Genomic DNA, 23,811 nt, shown 5'->3' with positions numbered 1-23,811 from the left:
TTTCCCCTTGGTAGAATGATGGATCGTTACATTTCACAAAGCCATACTGATTTTCATCCTTTAAACTTTGCATGGTAGATGTTTCATTTTCTGGAGTGCTTATTACCCTTCTGAGCGAGAATAATCTCTTTTCTGCAGTGGAGGGTCAAGACATTTTGAAGAGAAGCCAAGCTGTGTGTTTTCATGGCTGTTGATTCATGCACTGTCTATGAGTGATGTCTGAGGAGGTGCCACCTTAAGACTCAATATCAAATAACCACACTGTAGTGGTCATATGACTCACAACTTCCTCACCAGACAGAGATTCAGATACCTCTATGAGCTCAGCTTCTTTGAAGAACATTAGGATCTAGGTATGATCTGAAGAGACAGCCTTCCCACAAAAACACAAGCAAACAAGCCTCCTACACTGCCTTATGATTTTAAAATCCAGCATTCAATGCACCTTCTCTGTGATGAGTGAGAGAGGAGGCTTTATTTGATATGCTTCAGAAGCTTACGACCCACTAGAGGTCCAAGATGGCTGTTCATTCCAGCTTTTTCTTGAGTAGAATGTAGGGGAGAAGAAAAGACCAGAATTAGTTAACAAAGGTGTCAAACCTAGACTAGAGTCGCTTCTGTTTTGCCGGTTGACATTGATGGGTCAGGCCTGCTTTTCTGCCGAGCTGAAGCTCATCAGAATTTCACTCTGTTGAAAAGGTCAGATGAGCTGTTCATCAGACGTTAACAGCCTTGACAGCAAAATGACCAGGATGTGACAAGGTGGCATAAAACCCATTTGAACTCTGAACTTCTCTGCTGCAACTTTGTGACAAACCAAGAAATAGTTTACTGATCATCAGGTCATCTTTACATGCCCTCCATGCCATTGAAACCCTTTAATAGTTGCTCAGTTCTAATATTATGTGAGAAACAGATGGAAAAATGTGTTAATATTATTTGGGGTCTCTCAAATATAATTCATAATTGTGTTTGTTTAAAAAAATGTCACCTTTAGGAGCAGAAGATCAAGATTAACATCATCAACACTGAATGCCACTGGTTCCTTCATGTTACATGACCAATTCGGATTTAATACATAGTGTATTTTTGTCTTTTTTTTGGAGCTTGGTGCTATAAATTCATAATTCTGCCAAACATTTCTTAACCTTCTACTTCTTTTAACAGACTTCACAATGATGGGAGACTATTAGATATCTACCTGCGGCTCCACAGCACTGAGGGAGCATTCTTTGTTCCACATGACATGGAGGTTTCCAACCAGGAGCTCAATTACATTGTAAAGAAGGCAGAGCAATGGAGAGGCTTCAATGGAGAGAGATGCAAGGTAAGTGTGAGGAAGTTCTTACCTTTTTATAGTGGTAACAACCAGCACTGAACACTGGTCGAGAGAGAATATATTTTTGCATCAAGGCGATCCAGCTGCCATGGGCTGCATTGCCACACAACGTTTGAATGTTGCAACGCTCTACTCAAGTCTTAGGTGCTTAATTGGATTAATGGTTGTTTTAAAGGAGATGGGCAAAATTGTAGTTGATACTAATCCATCAGATTGCCTCTGCAAAAGATTTCTGTCTGTCTGATGGCTCATAGATGCCCGCTAGCATTTGTGAGTAAGAAAGCCTTTGTGATGGTTTTCAGAAATGGACCGTCACATTGAACTGTTCACTGAGCTTTCTAATATGCATTATAATTAACATAAAATGGAATCAAAGGATATAACATTATTCTGTTTTCTTTAGTTACATTTATGAATGCCAAAAATTTGTCACAGAGGTTTTTAGTTAGTCTAATTAGTTTGGGCTAATTATCCAAAAAGGAATTTGGCTTGATTAATCCACGGAAATCAATTTCCAGCAATATTTCATTAAGAAAAAAGACTGCTCAATCAACAGTGGCACGCATGAGGACACACACACACACACACACACACACACACACACTGAGTTCACAACTTGGGTGGCAACTCCTCTTTTAGTGCTCTTGATGAAGAAATGTTATTGGTTGTCAAACAAGTCATTAAAAAGGAATTCTGCAATTCCTAGCTCAAATCGTAGACCTTTGCAAATCATGTTATTTTTGCAACCCTTTGCAATGACCCAGTTTATGTTTTAGATTCAAAAAGTACTGCTGCAGCTGTGGAAATATTAGTAATGAAGGTGCTACTAATTGGATGCAGTTGTTTAGATTGTAATTAAGAAAACAGCATTGTTTAGTCTACACACTTGCAGAATCTTTTTCAGCTAGAGCGGTCTCCATCCCAGAACTGCAGTCATAACCTCCTCTCTCATATTGGCCCTAATTTGCCGTTATTGAACTGATAAAATGCTAACACATTAAACACATTTGCCAGCATGATGAAAATTTAGGGTTATTGCATTTCACAATTTTTACATTATTCAGGCTGACGATTTTTCATTTAAATAAGACGGGCTAGGCCATTATTTCATAATTATTGTGGCAATTTCTCTATGCAAAAAGGGTCACTTTCCCAACTCAGCAAAGACATATCCCTATTAAACTAATTTGCCTACATGCAAATTTTTGTCATTTTTCCCTCATTAACTATTTATCGACACAGTAGAAAAAATATATGTTGGAGGGGAGGGAGCAGCCAGACAGTGCTGAAACTAATATTTTGCAACTCTAATGATTTTTTGCATCCTTAATTAGATAGAATATGCTTGATATGATTAGGCCAGGATGTAGTAGTTTTCATTAAAAATAGATTTCAGAAACTGTATTCCAAATGTTCTCTCACAATTAAATAATGAATCCAGCACATTCCTTATTATGGACCCAATTAATATCTCTGAAAGAGGCGTGATTTTAATAACAAGAGGCCACGAGGCCTTCATTAGCAGAGAATGGGGGTGGAGAGAGCATAGAAAACATTTACAGGTACAGACAGAGCCACAGGACGCTTGGAAACTTGAAAAGTTTTAGCAGCTTGTATGAATGCCTGTGGCCAATACTGTACATGTGCTGACCATTGCGAACAAATATTACAGTGTTGCAGAAACTGACATACTTTGTCTTGGCCTCAGCACATCAAATACCAAATAAATATCATCATTACAATACATATAATTTATCATTAAAAAAATTTAAAAAAAAAATGTTTTTTTTATACATTGTGAGTATTTAATAGCATTTAAGACATCAAAAAGTGACAGCAGTGTCCTGCTATACTTTATCTAAAACTGCTAGCCTTTATTTTTATTTTATGAAGTTTTAGCAGCTTGTATGAATGCCTGTGGCCAATACTGTACATGCGCTGACCATTGCGAACAAATATTACAGTGTTGCAGAAACTGACATACTTTGTCTTGGCCTCAGCACATCAAATACCAAATAAATATCATCATTACAATACATATAATTTATCATTAAAAAAATAAACAGTTTGTTTTATACATTGCGAGTATTTAATAGCATTTAAGACATCAAAAAGTGACAGCAGTGTCCTGCTATACTTTATCTAAAACTGCTAGCCTTTATTTTTATTTTATGAGCTTATAATAATTAAGATGGAATACTTTTTTTTTTTTTTTTTTTCAAACCATATCATCATATTAATGGACGGCAAAAGAAAAAAAAAATATTGTCACTAGCAGAAATACTTGGGTTTTACTCCGACTGACCTAAAATAAACTTTCAAAATACATTTTACCTAAAGCAGTTTCCATGTAAGTTGTCATCTAGCCTATACAAGGTTATTAAAGCTAATAATTTGCTAATTTTAAGTAACTTGATTCCTGATATGAAGCACATTTTTCTTTATAGAGCAAAGAAGCCGTTCTGACACTAAAACAGTTATGGGTAATTCTTCATTAATGTAAGTTTCTTTTTCCGAGCACTACAACAATAAAACAATCCACAATAAATAATTTTGCACGTGACCTGGTTTTATCGTTATCAAATTCTGTATGTTTCATGGGGCGATCATAAAAACTAATCTGATTTTTTACTCTTTAATTAACTTCACATTACAGTTTATTTCCTTCTAGGCCATGTGATCAGCATTATTACATTATTAACACATTGTCATACTAGCATTCAGCGGTCACTGAATAAAAATAAGCACTTGCATTTAACAAACACGTACAGTATGGTTGGCTACATCGTAGTTTGTGGGTCTTTTGCTGAGAAACATTTCTATGATGGTGATTACAACCACATAGGCTTTATGTTCTAACTGCACTCCTATAGTGTGTAGCCTATGTCTAGCGAAGGGGCCTAAAGTCAAAGTGTGTGGATAATGAGCTCATTAATTATGTATAGGCACTGCTGCAGATGGACCTCATTAATTGCGTGCCGTCACCTTCTTGATTACTGTACCTGGAAGGGAGGTGCTAATGTCTGCCGTGCTTAAGCAGGTAACGCAAACTGTTTTGTCACCGGCTGTGTGACAATGACAGAGGAGTCCGGCGTCGCCGTAATCTTCTCGGTAATTCACCAGAACGTTACGCTAATGGCTGCTGATAGCCCTGGAGATGTTTTCGCTACTGAATCGCATCGAGATTTGTGCTCTGTCGTGCTATTTGTCTCCACATGTCTCAGTAATGTCTTTCCACGGGCTGAATTTAAGGAACACCCTAGGTGCTTTGCAAAACAACTGACAGGGGGCCCAACCTGTCGCAGGAAGGAGAACACACGCATTGAAGATCTAATGAGGAGCAGACTGCCGCTCTCTTCCTGTGCGCCCCCCACCACTCATCTCTCTGTCTCTCCGTCTGTAATTATTAAGACGGAGTTACGTGGGACCTTTTCATGCTTTTGCTTTAGTCCAACTCTGTGACAGCAAATTCATCAAATAACTCACTCCAAACTTTCTCTCTCTACAGTTGCCTTTGCTCAAATGATTAAATATTGTCACCTATATGTAATATTTAAGAGTCGGGAAAGCAAATATTGCTTCACAATTAATATCTCCCTTCCATTATGCTATACTGTCGAAATGTTTGGGGTCAGTACGAGTGATTTATTTGTAATTATGTATTTTACCAAAATGGAATTATGCTGCTTTGCATTAAAGGATTAAAATAAATTTCCATTGTATTTTTAAATTTAACTGTTAAACTGGCAAATTATACTGTATTTTTGATAAAGCAGAAACAAATAAATGCAGGCTTGTTAAGCGTAAGAGACTATAAAAAAAAACATCTTACTGATCCCAAACTTTTAAACTTTAAATACATATTACAATATTACAATTAAAAAGCACTGTATTACTAAATAACTGCAAATTTAATACAATTAATTTACTAATAAAAATTCTAACATTGATCTGCATTATAGTAAGCAGAATTTTGAGGATCATTTTGAGTGCTTCACTGTCACAATTCAAAATTCCTGATTTTCCTGGGAATCAAACCCAAGAATTTGGCATGAAAAGCTTTATTAAATTAGAGAATGAATCATTTGTTTTACTTTTTTTTTTGTAGTCCTACATACAATTTATGGCTTTTCCCAAAATTATCAGCTTTAGTTCTCACCTACAAAAGCTGACTAGCGGCCCATTACCGACAAGGTCCGGAGACACTGTCAGGTAACAATGGGCCTGAAAAAGCCCTGGAAAAACAACCAAAACAGGAACATAAACACTGGAACGAAGGGGGAAACTGCCCAGAATCTGCCCTGATATAGGAAGGGTCACAGGAAGGCACCTGCAGCCCTACCCCCTCCACTCCGCCGGCCTGTTTGCTTGCATTAGTTCTGAAAGCCGCTTCTTCAATTACAGGAGGCTATTAGTGGACAGTGCACAGAGGCTGCAGGGCCCCGGGCTACAGCGGCACAGCCACACAACAGAGCTCAATATGACATGACTGCAGAGGGGACACGCCTGCCATGCAGAAAAGGTCAACGGCTTTCGGTGGGCAGCAATGTGTGAAAGTGTTGCAGTCACACAATGGTTTGGGAAGAGAGAGACACTAGTCTGGATTTGCGTGGAAGCCCCTCAGATTGTCCTTGGCTAATTTATTGCTTTGGTGTGCTTGTAAAGCTCGTATCTCATTCAACATCATCAGTTTGGTCGCTTTTTTATGGTCACGGTTAAGTCAGGATTCTACAATGGATGGGTAATCAGTAAATCAGAATCTTAGCAAGTGAGCAAGAGTTAGTTCACTCAAATGCTCTGAAAACATGGCAGCACTACAATTGTTTTTATACAGCGCTTATTTTCCACATACCAGGCTGGACGTTGGTTCTATCAGAGATGGACGTTTCTTTTAATTTTATCCGAACATATTGCACACGGTCAGCTGTCAAAACAATTGCAGCCGGGAGTTTGAAATTGAGTCCACATGTTTACTCATATAGATCCTGTGTTCTCTCTCCCTCTCTCTCTCTCTCTCTCTCTCTCTCTCTCTCTCGCTCATAATGTAAAACAGAAGGAACAAATTGGATGGTCAGTAAGTCAGTGAACATTGCTTAAAGATGCAGCACAACAGGGATTTGTGAGAATATCAGGTTTTTAATATCATTTGTTTCCCTGTCTGTGACCAAAAAAAAATGAAATTGTTTTTAGACAACAACTTCAACTGATTGTATCTCCCATGCAACAGAGCCTGAAAACAGAGTATTGCTAAAGCAACAGTCAATTAGAATTAGGCACATATACGGGATAATGCATGGCTAGTTGTGCATTAAACAATTGTAATGCACGACGTGGAGGCCAAGAACCCCCCGACGTGATGGGTGCCAGAACAAGATGGAAGCAATACAGAAGAACCATTATTTTATTTTATTTTATTTTATTTTTAGACTGACACTTTGGTTACTTACGCTCTTTTAAAAGTATTGTTATGCCAAGAAGCACAATTGCAGCTTGGATTCAGAACCAAGAAAGAGCTGATTCTTATTCAGATCAGTTCAGTACTTTTTATATGAAACAGTAACATCAAATATATGTTTTTATGTATGTCTATATAGTTTATTATTAATTTACATTTCAATTTAGTTGTATTTATTTTAGCAACTACTTTAGTTATAACTTGGCAAGTAGCTAAAATAAAAATTTATTTATTTATTTAATGGTTTTAATTTTAGTTTCAGTTAGCTATAATAACCCTTCCTTGAATACTATACAGACTAATTGTGGGTCGTAATTTATTTAAATTATTATTCATAATAAATTAACTTTACAATTATTTAATTAACTTAAGTATATTTGACCGTATTGCTGTTTCTACTAGTTTAACAGGGTCTGCTTTGTGTTGTGTCTAAAAACACCCCGTAGCTATAGTAAAATCACTGTAATGCACAGTCATGAGTGCTTATTGCTTTAACAAAGTGTTCAAGGAGTTTCTTACGAAACAAGGTGAAGGAGTCACATTTTTACATTTGTGAGGAGAATATTCAACACACTCGTACAATTCGTAACTATTTAAAGTTTTAGCGAATTGGTCACTAATTCTCATTTGTATATTTTTATATGATCTACTTACACCCCACTGATGCTTAGGGTTAAAAGCAGGGTTAGGGGTGGGCCTTAATGCTGACAATTCTTTGAAAAATCACACTTTTCATTCATGTTTTACAAATTCATACAAAACTGCCAGCTGTCAGGGTATTTTGTGGTAGTCAACAAGGACAACGAAGAATCACTAAACAGTTTTTAATGAGTGAACCAAAATATGCAGGAGAATAACAAGAGTATTAAAAACTGACAAAGAGTCAAAACACAGAGCTATATATTCAGGAAACAAACAAAAGTAAATAGATTAGACACAGGTGGAACTAATTAGCAACTAGCAACAAGGGAAAATCAAGAACTAAACTGAAATGAAACATAGGAAACAGAATGGGAGGAATGAAATAGCAGCTAAACTAAATATCACCATTACACCACCTTGTAAAATAGTTATTTTCTCATGAGATCTTTTGTTCTGTTGAAGATCCGATCTGTAAATTGAAACCCAAATGAATCACTCTGATCACTCTGAGTTTTTAGCGAGTATCTTTGCTGATGCTCAAATAAATCTATGAGCAGATTGGTGTATGCAAAACCATTTTTAATATGAATGTAAATATTCCTGATTCTCTCCCCTCCAAACAAACCTCGAAAAAGTTTCACTTCCAGGCATTAGTGCTTCATGCAAGTTGCTATTTCCTTTCCGGAGTTGTTTATGGATTAAATGGGCTTTTTAAGCATTTATAAAAGCAGATTAGTAACAGTGAATTATGCAGATGCATGAAGCAGATTATCCTGAGCTCAGATACTATCTCCTCTTTATCTGTCTCTGCTTGGAGTCTGAAGTTAAATATTCATGCCTGTTTAGTTTATAAATCTCTCTACCAGCCAAGTCAAACACACGTCACAGTAGATTGGCGTTACATTAGCATTGGTTCATTGAGGTAAATGAGTTGTGCTGTCAGAAGAGCACTCACTCTGTCCGCTGCTAACAAGCAATAAACAATACAAATGATCTTGAGATGACTCATTTTGTCCGTTCTGATGTTCAGCAGTTGTTTGTCAAGTCTGTGGGAGCAGTAGGGCAGATATAAAACCATTCCACAGCCAAATCATGCTCGAGCACTGCAGATTCATGTTGCCCTAATTACAAAAACAACATGCTCCACCATGCGTGCGGTAATAATGCACATCTATGAACATGCAGCCAGAGAAACCCATTCAGAGAAATCACAAGGAATCAATATTACAGTTCTGCATAGAGAGAAGCATTCAGGTTTTGGAAGTATTCCCATGGGGTTACCTACAATAACTTATAGACCTACTGATTCTGACTTTTTTTTCTAAGAATTCCAAGTCTTTGACTCACAATTCTGACTTTATAACTCAGATTTGTAAGACATTAACTCTTGACTTGTGAGATATAAACTCTGAATTGTGACATGAAAACTTCCAAATTGTGAGGGTGAAAAATTTGGAAGTATCAGGTAATTCTGGTATATCAGGTAATTCTGACATTTCATCTGATGATTTTGAGGAAAAAAAGTCATAAATGTGAGATAAAAATTTGCAATTAAATTTTTTCTTTTTATCCTGTGGCAGAAATGGACTTCCATAATTAATCGATGGTATATGCTGTTTTTAAAACTCACATTTTATTTTATTGTTTAATCTATCTATCTATCTATCTATCTATCTATCTATCTATCTATCTATCTATCTATCTATCTCTCTCTCTCTCTCTCTCTATCTCTCTATCTCTCTATCTCTCTCTCTCTCTCTCTCTCTCTATATATATATATATATATATATATATATATATGTATATACTCTGTACATATAAATGTGAATTGCGCGCACACACACACACACACGTATGCATGTCTGTTTCTACATGGCAGCTGTTTACCAAGGTATAATTTCGAAAGATTAGTTAGCACATGTTGCAAAACTAAAAATTTGATAGTTTAGCAACAAACATGAGACAGAACACACAAATTGGGTAAATAGTTAATTGTTCATTCGATGTAACTAGTATATAACAATTTTAGCAATGTTGTACTATTTCAGTAATGAATTAGTAGTAGTTGTTGTAGTTGTAGTAATTGTGGTATTTTTCACTGAGCTCATTACAGTGCATTCTGGGATTGCTTTCTCTCCAAAGGATACATGCACTTTGTAAAATTTGGGCCAAAGTTAGTATTTTATAAAATATTAGAACATAGCATATTGGTGCTTACCACTCCAGGCTTCACATCTGTGTGTACCTAATATAACTAAAAATCCTGAATAAGTGGGCAGCTCACTAGTTTGTGTAAAAGAGCTATACAGCTCAATATCCACTTTTCTGTTTCTATATAGTTGTTTATTTTTGTAGAACAGCTAAACCCAGTATATCAGTAGCATGGCCCCTGGATGCCCTCACTGGCCCCACATTCACCCTACTGTTTAAACCCCAGCTGCAGCTCCGTTTTACTCTCTCCCATGATCTTCTGCTGTAATCTGCCCATCACATCATACTGTACCAGGCCTGCCATGTGCAACTGCCACATAAATAACCCAGGCTGTCCGCCACACACACACACACGCACAGGCTCATTCAAATGCACCTGTCAACTTGATGAAGCACTCGCCCGCAGGGAAGCATTGTTTACATTTTCACTCCACTCTTCGCAAAAGTGAGATTCTAATTATTTTCCCACTGTAAATTAAAGCCAAGTGGGACAGAACTGAGAAGCTGCAGATTCCAGCAGTGGAGCGGCACTATATATAAACCGCTCTTAGGGAGTAGGGTGGGTAGAGCGCGAGAGGAAGGTCAGTGGTGTTTTGTCTTGAAAATACGAGAAGAAAGCAGCAGAGGTACTTGTGGTGGGGAAAGCTAAAAATCTGTGCTGGGGAAGTTCCTTTGAACCTGTGCTGTGAGTTTGCCAAGATACAAGCTAGTTATAATTTAAAGAAATTCACTGTGTTTGTAATGAGAGCAGTATTTATAAAGCCTCAAAACAGTGAGGTTCTCAATTAGAGTGACAGCTTAAAAAATTTAACAAAATAAGTTATATAAAATACTGCTAAAGAATAATTTACATTTATCCATTTAAGTTTTTAGTTTTTATTTGAAGCAACTTTTAAAAGAGAAGGAAACAAAGCAATTTGTCAAAGAGCTAACAATATTTGTAATAAACAATGCCAGGTTTATTAAACAACTAGATTAGGAAGCACACTAGGGAAGAGGAGAAATGCAGATAATTTCAGAATTTGTTGTTTGTTGTTAGTTACTCCCTCAACAGATGCTTTTACTGTGTGTGACCATTAAAGCTAGATCTGGAGATGATAAACAGATTGAAATATATATTAACATTGTATGTATTATGATATGCCTGTGCTGTATTATTTATCATCCCAATGCACTTAAACAAGAGGAGGAGAGATTGAAAACAAATTAGTCCCAAAGGCAAACCAACATACAAGAGCAAAACTAAACCTTACTGTCTAATGCTTCATCTTAAAGGAAGGAATACATATGGTACATAGCAACTTTGCATGCCATACAAATAGCACTTAAAATGTGACATGACTTGACTTGATGAATTTAGACATTAGCATATTGCAAAGCTAACAAAAGCATATTCTATTAAACTTCTAAAATATACAGCACACCCTAATTTCGGGTAAAATAATACTATTTATTGATTGCATTTGGTGTTAAATGAATAATAATAAACAACACATTTTTGTTCAGAGTCATGTTGCAATGCAGTTCACACACTAGGGTTTACACTGTCAAATGCCTTGTCAAAAGAACAATATGAAGTCATTGATTGAAGGTGGGTAAAAGGGGGTAAAGGGTTATGCTAAATAAATAAATAAATGCTCAAGATATCCATCTATCCATCAAATGCTCAGTCGGAACTCAAGAGTGTGCTGATGCAAATGTGGGCATTTATCAGGTCTGCAGAAATGAAAAAAATAAATAAATAGCTGCAATAATTTCTTAAAATGCCCAATTGATCAAAAAATGAAAGAAAGATGTGGAAGACTGCAACATAGAGCATTTCCTTTGCATGCTTACATGTTTATAAACTGTGGGTTTAATTTGTTGCCTTTTATTTTATTCTTAGACGTTTTGTTCACCCTTTAGATATGTACTTTTTACAGTATAATTAGCAGTTGCATTTTGTTTTACACAAGAACATTTGGGTCTGTTTGAAATCGCTGAATAAATTTGGCCCTTATGTCAGTATTTAAAAAGCTGCTCTCATCTGACTCTGACTTGGCACTGCAGTTATTACTCCATTAAACAGCAGCTTTCGTACATGCTGGCCAGCATATTAGGGTTGTCGTGAGGAGGCACCCACACTTAAATAATGCACTTATCAAATTTCGGATATCCATTTTTACAAATATGGAGATGTGTAATCTCATTTGCTTGGGCACAGGCACAGGCTCATTTGGAGTGGAATGGAGCACCAGTCCATATTTTCACTTCCTGGACCCCCGCCTGTCTGTCCGTTTGCCGTAACGCCTGCAAAATCAGAATTTATGTTGCGGCTGGGAGTCATGGTTTGATGTTTATAGTCCTCAAAGAAGCAATGGCTGTCTCTCCAGATTCAAATAAAGAGACTGATATGGACTCTATCAGATTTCTGAATACAGACGTCCACAATAAATCGAAGCTTGATTGGTTAGAATTAGGTTAGCTCACTTGAATGCTATCTGCTTAACCCACAGATGGGTTCCCTGAGAACAGCCAGGCATTGAGTCTGAGTCAAGCACTTACCACCAGCGCGAAGACGGCGCTGGAGAGAAGCGTCCGCCAAGTATTCTCGCGTTTAAGAAAAGGTTCAAAGGAATAACCATGATGCAATGCGTGAAATGCTCAGAATACAGACTTTGTGATTTCTGACAGTGGAATTACACATGCAGATTAACCACACTGAGTGTGAACAACCAAGATGAGATGTTGCTAAAGCGACAAAGAGCCGCGGAGTCACTTGAAACATCACGACATACGAAGCGCTAAACAACAGAGTCTTCAGTATCTGTCCAGACCACACATGAATCGTTCAGAGAACAGACTTTGAGTGTTTGCAATTTGCTCGCTCATGTCTTTCCGATGACGTTTGATGTGTCCTGTGACAATGCTCAGTGTGGACCTTCTCTCCAGGCACTCTGTATTTAAGAAGTGTCTAATTACGTGCAGTAATGACTCTCAATTTCCGACCTACCAGCACGACCTGTGTTTAGCCAACAGTCTTAAGTAGTTGGAAAATCAAGACGGGGGTACACAGTGAAATTAAAGTTCTCCTTCGCTCTGACCCTGCCTGACAAGACCTATGTTTTTCCAGAGGAGTCGTAATTATAGAGCCAATTAAGGGGTCACCTTGAATTTATAAACTCGGCTGTGGCCTGAAAAACTTCCTGCTAAAAGAGGGGAAAAAGGGAAACAGAGAGAAAGTGAGTCATCTGGTAATCTGAATTCAGGCCTGTCTGAGCCTGCTGACTTCTTCCAAACGCCCATCAAAGTGTTTCCAGTCTCAGAGGATGAGGTCCTGTTTTCTTCTCTGCATTCATCTTGTTGGTCATCCAGACATGCTGGACTGAGTTTTCATTGTTCTTTATAGCCAAAAAAGTCCACTATAGAGTGCTGCACCCTGGTTTCCTTGACAAAAAACCCAATAGGACTTTTCCATTTTGGATTATTGCAGGAAATAAGCTCACATGGCCAAGAAAAATGTATGATTCCTACACATTTTATTCATCATGATAATCTTCGCAAATGAACACAACTTTTATGAATTTTGAAGCCTAAATACAATCACCAGAAGAAAGAATAGTATAGAATAGTTTGCAAAAGTGCAATTATAAACAGTGAGGCTATAAAAGCGGGAAAAGACAAGATGATGTTTAATGTCCCCAGCAGTATAGTCTCATTTAGCCACTTGTTAGCAACTGCATTTTTCAAGACAAGTAAAAGCTTAAAAAATCACAAGGGGGTAATACTGATTCTATGATATATCATAGAATAATATGTGAACATATCTTGAGCTTGTGTTAACCACAGACCTTATTTCAGGCATTTAACCGCAAACCCATTCAAATAGAAATACAAAAACCCATGCCAAAATACCCATATGAAAGTCAAGTCACCATTATTTATATAGTGTTTTTCAATGCAAATTGTGTCAAAGCAGCTTTACAGTATTACACAGGGAAATAGTGTGTCAAAATAGTGTGCCATTTTCCTCTAGCCAGACGAAACCAGCAGTTTAATTCTAGGTTGCAACAAAGTCAGATTGTGCAGAGGACTCATCTGGTTTCTGTGGTCTTGCCCCGATGGCCGTCAGGTGATGAGGTCTTTGGAGGGGATCTGTATCTGGTGCTCATCTAGTTGACATGGTCAACAAAAAATATTTCATCCCTACCATATCACTTTATTTTTCCTCACATAGTCACATCTTACATGTGCATATACAATATATAAAATTACATGTAAATAATTCATTTCAGGGTTATTCAAGACTCTCTCGCCTTTTTTTGATAGCATTAGAAGGTAGTATTGTGGCTCTTTGATATATTATATAGTCCTAAATGATATTCATGTACCACATTATTTTCATGATACTCCAATGTACATGTCCACAACACCATGGTAATACATTCAGACCTAAAATAAATGGTGAGTCTTTGCACATAACATGCTGTGACAGCGCATTCACACATATGTTTGAGAAATGATGAGTATATGTATAGTGTGCATGTGTGTGTGTGTTTGAGGTCAGAGGGGGTGTGTGTAGCAGTGCTGACACTAGTGTGAAGCTGGCCCAGTTGGGTGAGAGGCGCTGTGATCTTCACACACCAATGCATCTGAGATCCATGACCTATATAGCATGTTACACGCTCTGCTTGTCTCCTGTGTTCCTCTAATAGAGCAGGGCAGTGCATTACAGGTACAACACACACAAGGGACCCGTATACTTGGATCAGAGCCATCCCTCATGACATCAGACCAGCTGAGACACTTAAGATATGATTTAATCACAACATCTGATTTTTTTTCATCTTGTATTTCCCCTTTTTTTTGCATTTGTATATTTGTCTCTGTTGTAATCTCCCATGAGCCTTTGATGTTCAAAGCTCTGCCTATGTTCTGATTGAAACACTAGCATACTGTTTCCTGCATAGTGTGTAATATACATTGTCCACTGACTGCAATTTGTTAAAAAATAGTACAGTATGTGAAACAGAATGTTGTATGCAACGATAAACAATATTATGCATATATAAAATAAATAAAGAAGAAAAGTCATCAACACATTTTGATAATTTTTGATCATTTCATCTTCTTTTGTGCACAATAAGGCCTGAAGCATGGAAAAAGTGAGCAGAATGCATGTTGAGGTTGATAACCATTTCTGGGTTCATTCATACAGCTGTAAATGCAAGGTCAAGTTGAGCAGACTGTAGTAAAAGTAGTAGGTCTTCCAAGCATTCCATGCATAAAGAAAATGTACATACCATGCAAAAATAGAACAAATAGCATGCTATTCCAAGCATAGCCCTTAACACTAGTATTAATGAGTGATACGGGCCACTAGTTTCTTTGTTTTTCCTTTCTGTCGTTTAAGGATTAGGCTGAAGCAGGTTATTGTAGGCTGGTGTGTGTTAGTGTCGTGTCAGGGTCAGAGGCTGCGTGAGTCATGCAGAAACCTGACACGCTGCATTCCTGCGTCTCTCAGGCAGAGCTCATCACCTCACAAGCACAGCTGTAAATTACAGACCATTACTGTCAACTATCTGGGTTTGCATTCATCTCAGTGAGCGCTGAACTGTGGCCGCAGGTAGGGCAGGTAATTGTGTTAGGGTAAGCATTCGTGCAAGCATGCAGTTGCACTTAGATACACCCTTGATCTGATCACACAAACACATGCAGCTACGTGAACGCGTGGTCATAGTGTCTATTTTAATTTATTTGCGTTAGCATACCAGTAAAATTTCTTGAATTACAAAACCAAATTTTTGCAAAGCAGTCTAAAACATATTTTTTAGAAGTAGTTTCATTTAAATTAATAAATAAAACCGTTTTCTGCATTTTCTGGTTTCTGCATTCATTTACAGACATGGCAAAAATAATGGCACCCTTACTCTTTTTGATTTTTTGATTCACAATGTCTTTCAGAAAAGTACTGAAATTAAAACGTTTTGGAATCCACCTGTGTGTAGTTGGTGTGCAGAAAAAAATCTGAATAATTAAAAAAAAATGCAGAACTAAACATTTACTTACTCCCATGGCATTAGAATAATTAGAATAATTGTATTTCTTCAATGGAAGGCAAAAGAAGATATTTAGAAAAATGCTCTTCAGTGAAAGTTTGTGGGGTCCAGTGTTGTTTTTGGCCCAAATCATCTGTAGAGCATGTGTGCAAGTTTTCATGTATGAGTTTTCATTAACAGTCACTCACGTAGCAAATTGTTTTAGTACTTAGTATTGCAATACTGTTTAAATACTTGAGTTGTCTCTAACAAGGTGTGTATATGTGGGGGGGTGTATGTGTCTCCTAGGTGGCAGTGTATGACTACATCTGGACGGAGGAGGAGCCTGCGGTAGGATTGGCACCACCTTCGGGCACGCCCAATACCGGATGTGAGACCAGCACCCATTTATCCATCTACACACTGCACTTGAGCGGCCTGCGCCATCATTACAGACACTTCCTGAGACAACCTGATGGAGCCATTATAGAGGTGGGCATCTTCTATGCAGAATCCTAAATTAAAAAATGACTCAGAATACTTTATATGCACACAACAAAAATGGGGCTCCTCAAGTGAAGTTCACACAAAAATCCACTCACAATTGATTTCAATAGAACCGGACATTAGCATGCTGCTAAGCTAACAACACAATACGGGGGGGGCGAAAAAAAATGAATTTTTAATTTTGACTTTTTAATTTTGATACATTCTGGTGTTGCCTTACCTGTGAAGAATACATACGCATGTTTTAGCCAAAATTATCTTTAAAGGCAGCATGTTGCTTTTTACCTTGTGAAACAGCATGCCTAATGATGCCTAAAACTGCTCCCTGGGTTTTGGAACAGAGCTAAAGAGTGTAAAGAAGGGAGTATTGTCACCTTCACCACAGGCAGTCAGTGCATTTCTCCCATGATTGTATCCCTCACACCTGGACTAGGTGCTAATTCTTTCTTCCTTTGGTTAATCTAGGAATCTATAGTGGGATATATTCGCTAACCTCCGCCCATGGCTTCACACGTTATTAAACGCAGAAGAACAGCAGGGCGCAGACTGCTGTCCAGATTGCTGTCTAATTAAATGTACCACTGATTCTGCTTGGTAACAACTGCAAGCACATGAATTAACTCCCATCCCCCCTGAGAACAACCTGGATCATCCTAACAAAATGAATATTTTAGAACTTCCATGTCAAAAACAGCAGATTTATGCTGCGTGCACATCGACGGCTTGCTCGCAGGCAGTGCGGTCGGTTAATGGCGTCCTGAGTTGTTTTGTGACTGATGAGAGTACCATAGAATGTGGCGCATATTTAGCAGTCTGAGGGCCCTGAAGAGCCACAAACACATCAGTGATGATACTAAACAACAAATGACTTGAGAAGCTGTCAAGAATTTCTGAACTTTGTCCATGTTTGGAAGACAAAAGTCTGTATACCAGCCATTCAAATGCAGTAAATCACACATCACAATCACAACTCATGCATATACTGTAGATGCAGGTTCCATATATGCCAGTACTTTAAATTTCCCTTTTGCAAAGATTTTGTGATTAAGACCTACCATAAATTAGCAATTGGCTCAAAATCAGCAGAATTTAGAATTATTTTCATCTTAGATTTTGTTTTTGAAGGCAGTCTATGTAATATATGAAGTGTATACAAAAAATATCTATCTATCTATCTATCTATCTATCTATCTATCTATCTATCTATCTATCTGTCATGTATTTATTTATTATATGTGACCCTGGAGCACAAAACCAGTCTTAAGTCGCTGGGGTATATTGGTTGCAATAGCCAACAATACATTGTATGGGTCAAATTATTGTTTTTTTTCTTTTATGCCAACAAATCATTAGGGTATTAAGTAAAGATCATGTTCCATGAAGATATTTATTAAATTTCCTACCATAAATATATCAGTTAATTTTTGATTAGTAATATGCATTGCTAAGAACTTAATTTTGACAACTTTAAAGGCGATTTTCTCAATATTTAGATTTTTTTGCAACCTCAGATTCCAGATTTTCAAATAGTTGTATCTCAGCCAAATATTGTCATACTGTATCCTAACAAACCATACATCAATGTAAAGCTTATTTATGTAACTTGCAGCTGATGTATAAATCTCAATTTCAAAAAATTGAGCCTTATGACTGGTTTTGTGGACCAGGGTCACAAATGAAATTAAAGTCAATCATAAACACATTATTAGTAGTAGTAGTAGTATTTGAATAACATGCACCAATAAATTATGGACAAAAAGAATGTGTAATAAGAAAGTAATTTTTGATTTCATGTGTACTTCAGCACTGAGTGACTATGATTATTTTAGGAGGGGGTTGTGTGTTGTGTTTGTAGCTGGCTCAGCAGAGGGAAGTGTCAGGCCATATCTGGAGTGTGTGATGGGTGTGGCGATGGGCAGGCTGACACACGAAAGACGCTGATAGCATCAGTGCTGCCCACCCCAGGGCACAGGCGACAGCCATGCCAGACTGTTCCAGACAGCACTGCAAACCTACAACACCACCCTAACTAATTCGCAATGTATATAATGAAACATCTAAAAAATAAATAAATTTTAATTTAATGTTCGGAAAATCCATATAGAAGTAACCAAAGGTCTAGAACACAAAGTGACCAGAAGATTTACAATTACAGCTTACACAGAGAGAAACATACACACATGCATATATACTGGGACACAGAAAAGCTCAAGCTGTTGGACACTGGGATATGAAAAGTATAAGAACAGGCGTTTAAATTACTTTCCCATATAATATATTATTGTTTTGGGAAATTTGTACTTTTTTACTTAAGTTAACTTAATATTTGTACTGAAATTATCTGAATATTTGAATATTTACCCAATTTCCATCTTTGCCTATAAGAAACGCTCAATATATCTAATATTTGTTTGTACGGCTTGCCATCTAGATGCCATCAGTCTGTAAAGAACTGTGTATACTCAACTGTCAAACAACTACTGTATAAAAATATCTGCTGCTGAATTGAAATAAACAGCTTTTTCTAGAACACCGATATGACTGGAGTCGTCATCTTATCATTTATTTAGGAGTAAAACGCTTTTTACAAATTTGCATTGCACCACCAAGTTGATTAGATCGAAATATATTTCTGTGCACAAACCCATCACTACAGGGGATTTAGGTTTCACTGAAGAAAGCTTTGTCAGCATGCTACAGAAAAGAGTGCGGTTTAATCAGTTGCAATTCTGTGGCAACTTTATGACACTCTCGTGAAGCTTCTATTAAAGTTATAGATGCTTTAAAAGCAAACATTACTTAAGCAGATGTTTACCGGTCTCTGAGTAACTACAAATTGGGGCAGATAATAGCTCAGATTTGAATGCAGCACCAATAACTTTTTCATTTCCGATTGGGCCAACATCCGCCTCATATGTGGAAACAAGATGGCGTTGGACATAAATGTGTGTGAATTCATTAGGGCGTGTGCTAAAACGGCAGTAGGTTTATGTGCGCGAGCGCATCTTTCCTCTCGGGCTAGTGTTTAAGTGTTTGCGGCCTAAGAAAGCAGCTCTCTGGCCAACTGTGCTGCATCATCTCTCGTTCCCATATGCCGTCTGCAGCATATGTGAAGCCTGCCGCCACTTCTGTAAAACTTCCATTAAAAATGCACAACTACAGCTCCAACAGCTTGAGTATTACCTCCACACAAATTATTAATGCTCTGCAAAACCGCTGATGAGCACCCAGCACGCATTAAACACACTCACTTACGCCAGCCTGTTTTTATCATGTGGCTTTTGAGGTTTCGGAGCATGCGGCGCTGTTTGTGTTTCTGTGTGTCCTTTGTTTGTCCTTGAAAGCAGCAAACTCTTTAAATAGACGCCGTGTGACAGTCATCTGGTATTGAAAGGTGCTAACGATTGACTGTTAGTGACTTTAGCCTAAAAACAAAGATACTAGTTTTGAGTGACACTGTGATGCTGGTTTTTATCTACTGCAGGGTTAAAGAAGTCTTGAATAGTGGAGACAAGAGCTAGTTGTGACTACTTTTATTTTCAATTAAAACTTCTAAATTGACTACAGAAAATCAATTGAACATTTTCAATTTAGTTTTCACTCATTGAACATATTATGTAACATTAATAAACATCTAAAGTTGCTTACAATTCATTTTGTATTTAAATTATTGGCTGGCAATATTAGCTCCTCTGCAAACATTTCATTCCCCAGTAAAACATTTAATGAAACAGCAAAAATGTAAAAGGTAATATACAACACACAATCATACAAAAATGTTAAAATACTATTTTGCCCAACAGAAAGTGTAATTAATGAATTATATAAAATTACAAAATGTTATATTAATGGAAACTCCCTTGAGCTGCAGTTTCATTTGTTGGATTTTTTTGTTCTGTCCTAATTTCCTCTCATGTCATTCTAAACCCATAAGACTTTCTTTGAAATACAAATAATTTTTTTCTTAATGAAATCTGAAAGTTTTGTCTTTCTGTCTCTTCACTGAAAAATTTTGACTCTTTAAAAAATTCATAAAAGAAATCCATATAAATCATGTGGTTTAATCCAAGTCTTCTGACAAGACACGATTGCTTTATATGATGAATAGTACACGAAACATGCACATATATAGAGTGCAAATCCAACATGTTAATCAGAGGCTCAAGTGTGCATGCCTGAAGTGCAAGAACCAATGTGGTTTGTTCTCACGCGTCAAGCAAGTACGGTTGAGCTTCCGTTTACCATTTTTTATGTGATCTATGTATGTGTGTTGATCAGTGTTTATCCACCTTTTTCTTGTCGTAAAAATGGGCGCGGCCATTTGTAAATTATATGGGTCTGGCTTCTGGTCTCATCTGCGTCCACTCCGTCCAGCTATTTTTAGCTGAACAAAACAGTTAGTTTTGCTGCTTGATATTGAAAGTTGGTGTGTCTTATCATATTATTTTAATGTATTATCTGAAATTATGAACACACTGATTTGTAGTGCAAACAGTTTTACCATTTACTGCATGTTGTTATTCTCCTCGTTATTTACCTATAGCGGCAAATGAACCGGAAGTCTCACCCATAGGCTTACTTCCGCGTTGAAGAAAAAGGTGGATATGTTGAGAAAATCCTGAATTAACTTTGTTCATCATTTGTGTTTCTTCAGAAGATTTGGATTTTAAACTGATGGAACTGAAAGTCATAAGGGTTTGGAACAACTTGGGTGTGAATAAATGATGACATAATTTTAATTTGTGGACTATCCCTTTAAATGCCCTTGCCCTGAAGTTCAACGTTTACATTTATAATGTTATACAGACTCTTGAGTAATGTATGTTGGTGCAGTTTTTGAAATTGGAGTTTTATTTTAGAGGTTGAATTTATCAAAAGGTCCTGATTTATGGTTACTAACTATGAATAATTACTACTACTACTGTTAGAGAAAACAACCATTTATGTAACTGAAATTTTGATTCACAAGTTGATATATGTGTGTATCACATCTTGTCACAGTCACCCCTTTATCATTAGTTCTGTGTGTTATTGAACCAAAGCCTTTTCAAAGACCTCTTTTCGAACCTGCGGTGATCATTTGCTCCCAGTCAGTGCGGGCAATGAGGTAAAAATCGTGACATTTTATGTATATCTTCATTTGGATAATAGCATATTAGATCCTCTATTAAATTATTTCTGTTCAGCTCACATTTATGAGTCAGAGCTCAGGACAGCTGACTGAAGCCACATTGACCCAGATTAGCATCTGGATATGAAATATTTAACCTTTAAAATAATCCTGCAGCTAGAATCATTGACAAATGACCTCGGTTCCTCTTCTGGTGTCTGCTTATAATCACTGTTCTGTATGTTTGATTGCCTATGTCTCATATGCCATGAGGTCAACTGAAAACAGAAAAAAATATATAGTTATAATTAACTTTTTTTCTTGTTTAACTGGGTTAGATCATGCAAATCAGTGGCATGCATATTAATGTTATTTTGCCTATTTTTCCATAGCAACCTTAATGATGAGAATTTTACAGTTATCTTGTTCTGTGTCCTAACCAGGTGTGACGTGATAAAATGATAAACGTTCTTTCATGTTAATCTTAAGTTTTTGTTCTGACCAGCCGTGACAAGCAGCAAGACATTTTGCTATTCTCTACACTCCCACTGTGAAATTCATGGGTCAAAATTCCACATCACTTAATTTGCAAAATGTTTTTTTTTTACATTTTTATTTTCAGTCAGAACAAATGACTTATTATATTTTTTATCTTTTTCCTCTGCAAACATAAATCAATGAATTGGTCAATGCAATCATTCATGATTTATTTTACTTTTTTAATGCTATTTGTGGCCCATAATTCACACAAGTTACAAATGGTCATGCCTACTCGTATACTAAAAATTAGGTGGATACACATTAATTGTGGAAAAATAATTTCAATAGTTTTGAACATCGTCTTGCATTATGAAATTAATTAATTAATTTGAACATTTGAATGGTGTATTATTTACAGGTGATGCATGATTCTGACAGTAAAGAGTTTCAGAGATCAGAGGTGCATGAGGAACATGGGAGGATGAAGAATGTGATGCATCTCAGAGAGAGGAAAAGGAGAAAACCTGCCTGGCGTGAGTTGCAGATGGATGTATATTAAGATGAACTGTTACATGATTGTGATGCTACAAGCTGTTATTTGTTTGTGAAATTGTCATCGTTTATGTAAATGTGTGTTACAGGATCACACAGGGTTGAGCCTATTGGAGGAAGTGCCTGTGACTCAAGCAATGGAATAAAAGAGCCCAGCCCATAAACTTAAGTAGCCACACAATAAAAATAAAATAAAATAATAAAATAAATGCCTTTCAAAACCCAAGGATCCTTTACGATGCATTTGTGTGTGTATAAAAAAAGTCAGTTTTTGGTGTCAGATCTCCTTGGACAGAAGTAGAAACCAATACCAGAATGTCAAAGAAAAGTACAATACATAAATGCAAAGCAGTTCATCACTCAGGAAACAATGTAAAGTAACAATTCTATGAAGACATGAATGTGGGTCGTTTGGTCTTCACTGCTGCTTCAACACCATGAAAAATGACGATCCTAAAAGTCACTTATCAAGAGAGAGTGATAAAATATCAATATTGGGGCCACATTAAGCAGGATAATATTCTGTCTGCCTTGATTTGTATTGAGTATGTGTCTGCTGCCCGGTGCTTGACGTAATGAACTCGCCCACAAATCAGGCCTTAATGGGGCCCTACTTATATATACTGCTTAATTAAAGGTTGTGGGCTTATTAACATGTGTCAGCGGTGGCGGCCGGGCGAGATTGAATCTGTTCGTACGGTGCCAGGTTGTAAAGGTTTTATAGATAACCTATCATTATTAAACCCCATTGCTTAATATCAGATCTTAATAACCTGTCATTTTCATTGATGATGATTTTCTTTATGGGAGACCATTATGGCCCAAAGTTGCGGCTGTTTGGGGGAAAAGCTGTTTGGGACTCTCGGCACCTCAGTGCTTATGACTCTTGTGTGCTCATTGAACTTTCTGTTTTTTATGCGACGAGAGAGCATCAGTGAGTAGTGACCAGAGGGCTTTTAGCTCAGAACAGCCCAGCTGAGATGAGCCTTCATCTGTTTCTCTCTGTGTACAGTTCAAGAGAGCTTCTTCCCTGACCAGCATCAGAAAAAAAACGCATTCAACCCATCATACCCATTCATATCCATCATGCATTCTTGGGTTTTATTAGAACTGATAGTAGATGGCATACGTACAATATACTGAACCACATGTGTGTGTGTGTGTATGTATTCAACCCATCATACCCATTCATATCCATCATGCATTCTTGGGTTTTATTAAGTAGATGAGTAGATGGCATACGTACAATATACTGAACCACATGTGTGTGTGTGTGTATGTATATATATATATATATATATATATATATATATATATATATATATTACTACATGGAATTGTTTTTATTTTCAAAGATGTCATACCATAAGACTGTTTAGAATAGAATTACATTTACAGATATACAAATATAATGTACATACTAAATATACAAATGTACTCAAGGCATGTAGTTTAGTTGCTATTCAAGTGGTCATTATTTTTTATAACTATAATAATT

The 23,811-nt window shown here is 36.9% G+C and overlaps 1 protein-coding gene across 1 annotated transcript in view; it reads left to right on the top strand.

Annotated features, from left to right (window-relative positions):
• ofcc1 (orofacial cleft 1 candidate 1) overlaps window positions 1–22,529 on the top strand; it is a 46,798-nt gene extending 24,269 nt beyond the window's left edge. Inside the window, exons 5-8 of the mRNA XM_016231224.1 lie at window positions 1,168–1,327; window positions 15,974–16,156; window positions 22,180–22,294; window positions 22,403–22,529. Coding sequence (XP_016086710.1) covers window positions 1,168–1,327; window positions 15,974–16,156; window positions 22,180–22,294; window positions 22,403–22,476 — 532 coding nt within the window. The 3' untranslated portion in view covers window positions 22,477–22,529. The remainder of the gene's footprint in view (window positions 1–1,167; window positions 1,328–15,973; window positions 16,157–22,179; window positions 22,295–22,402) is intronic.
• The last annotated feature ends 1,282 nt before the right edge of the window (window positions 22,530–23,811 follow it).

The sequence above is a fragment of the Sinocyclocheilus grahami genome, unplaced genomic scaffold (assembly GCF_001515645.1).
Source record: "Sinocyclocheilus grahami isolate Dianchi unplaced genomic scaffold, SAMN03320097.WGS_v1.1 scaffold385.1, whole genome shotgun sequence".
NCBI classification, from domain to species: domain Eukaryota; kingdom Metazoa; phylum Chordata; class Actinopteri; order Cypriniformes; family Cyprinidae; genus Sinocyclocheilus; species Sinocyclocheilus grahami.
Note: the sequence above shows the minus strand (reverse complement) of the source record. Positions and strands in the feature narration are given on the sequence as shown.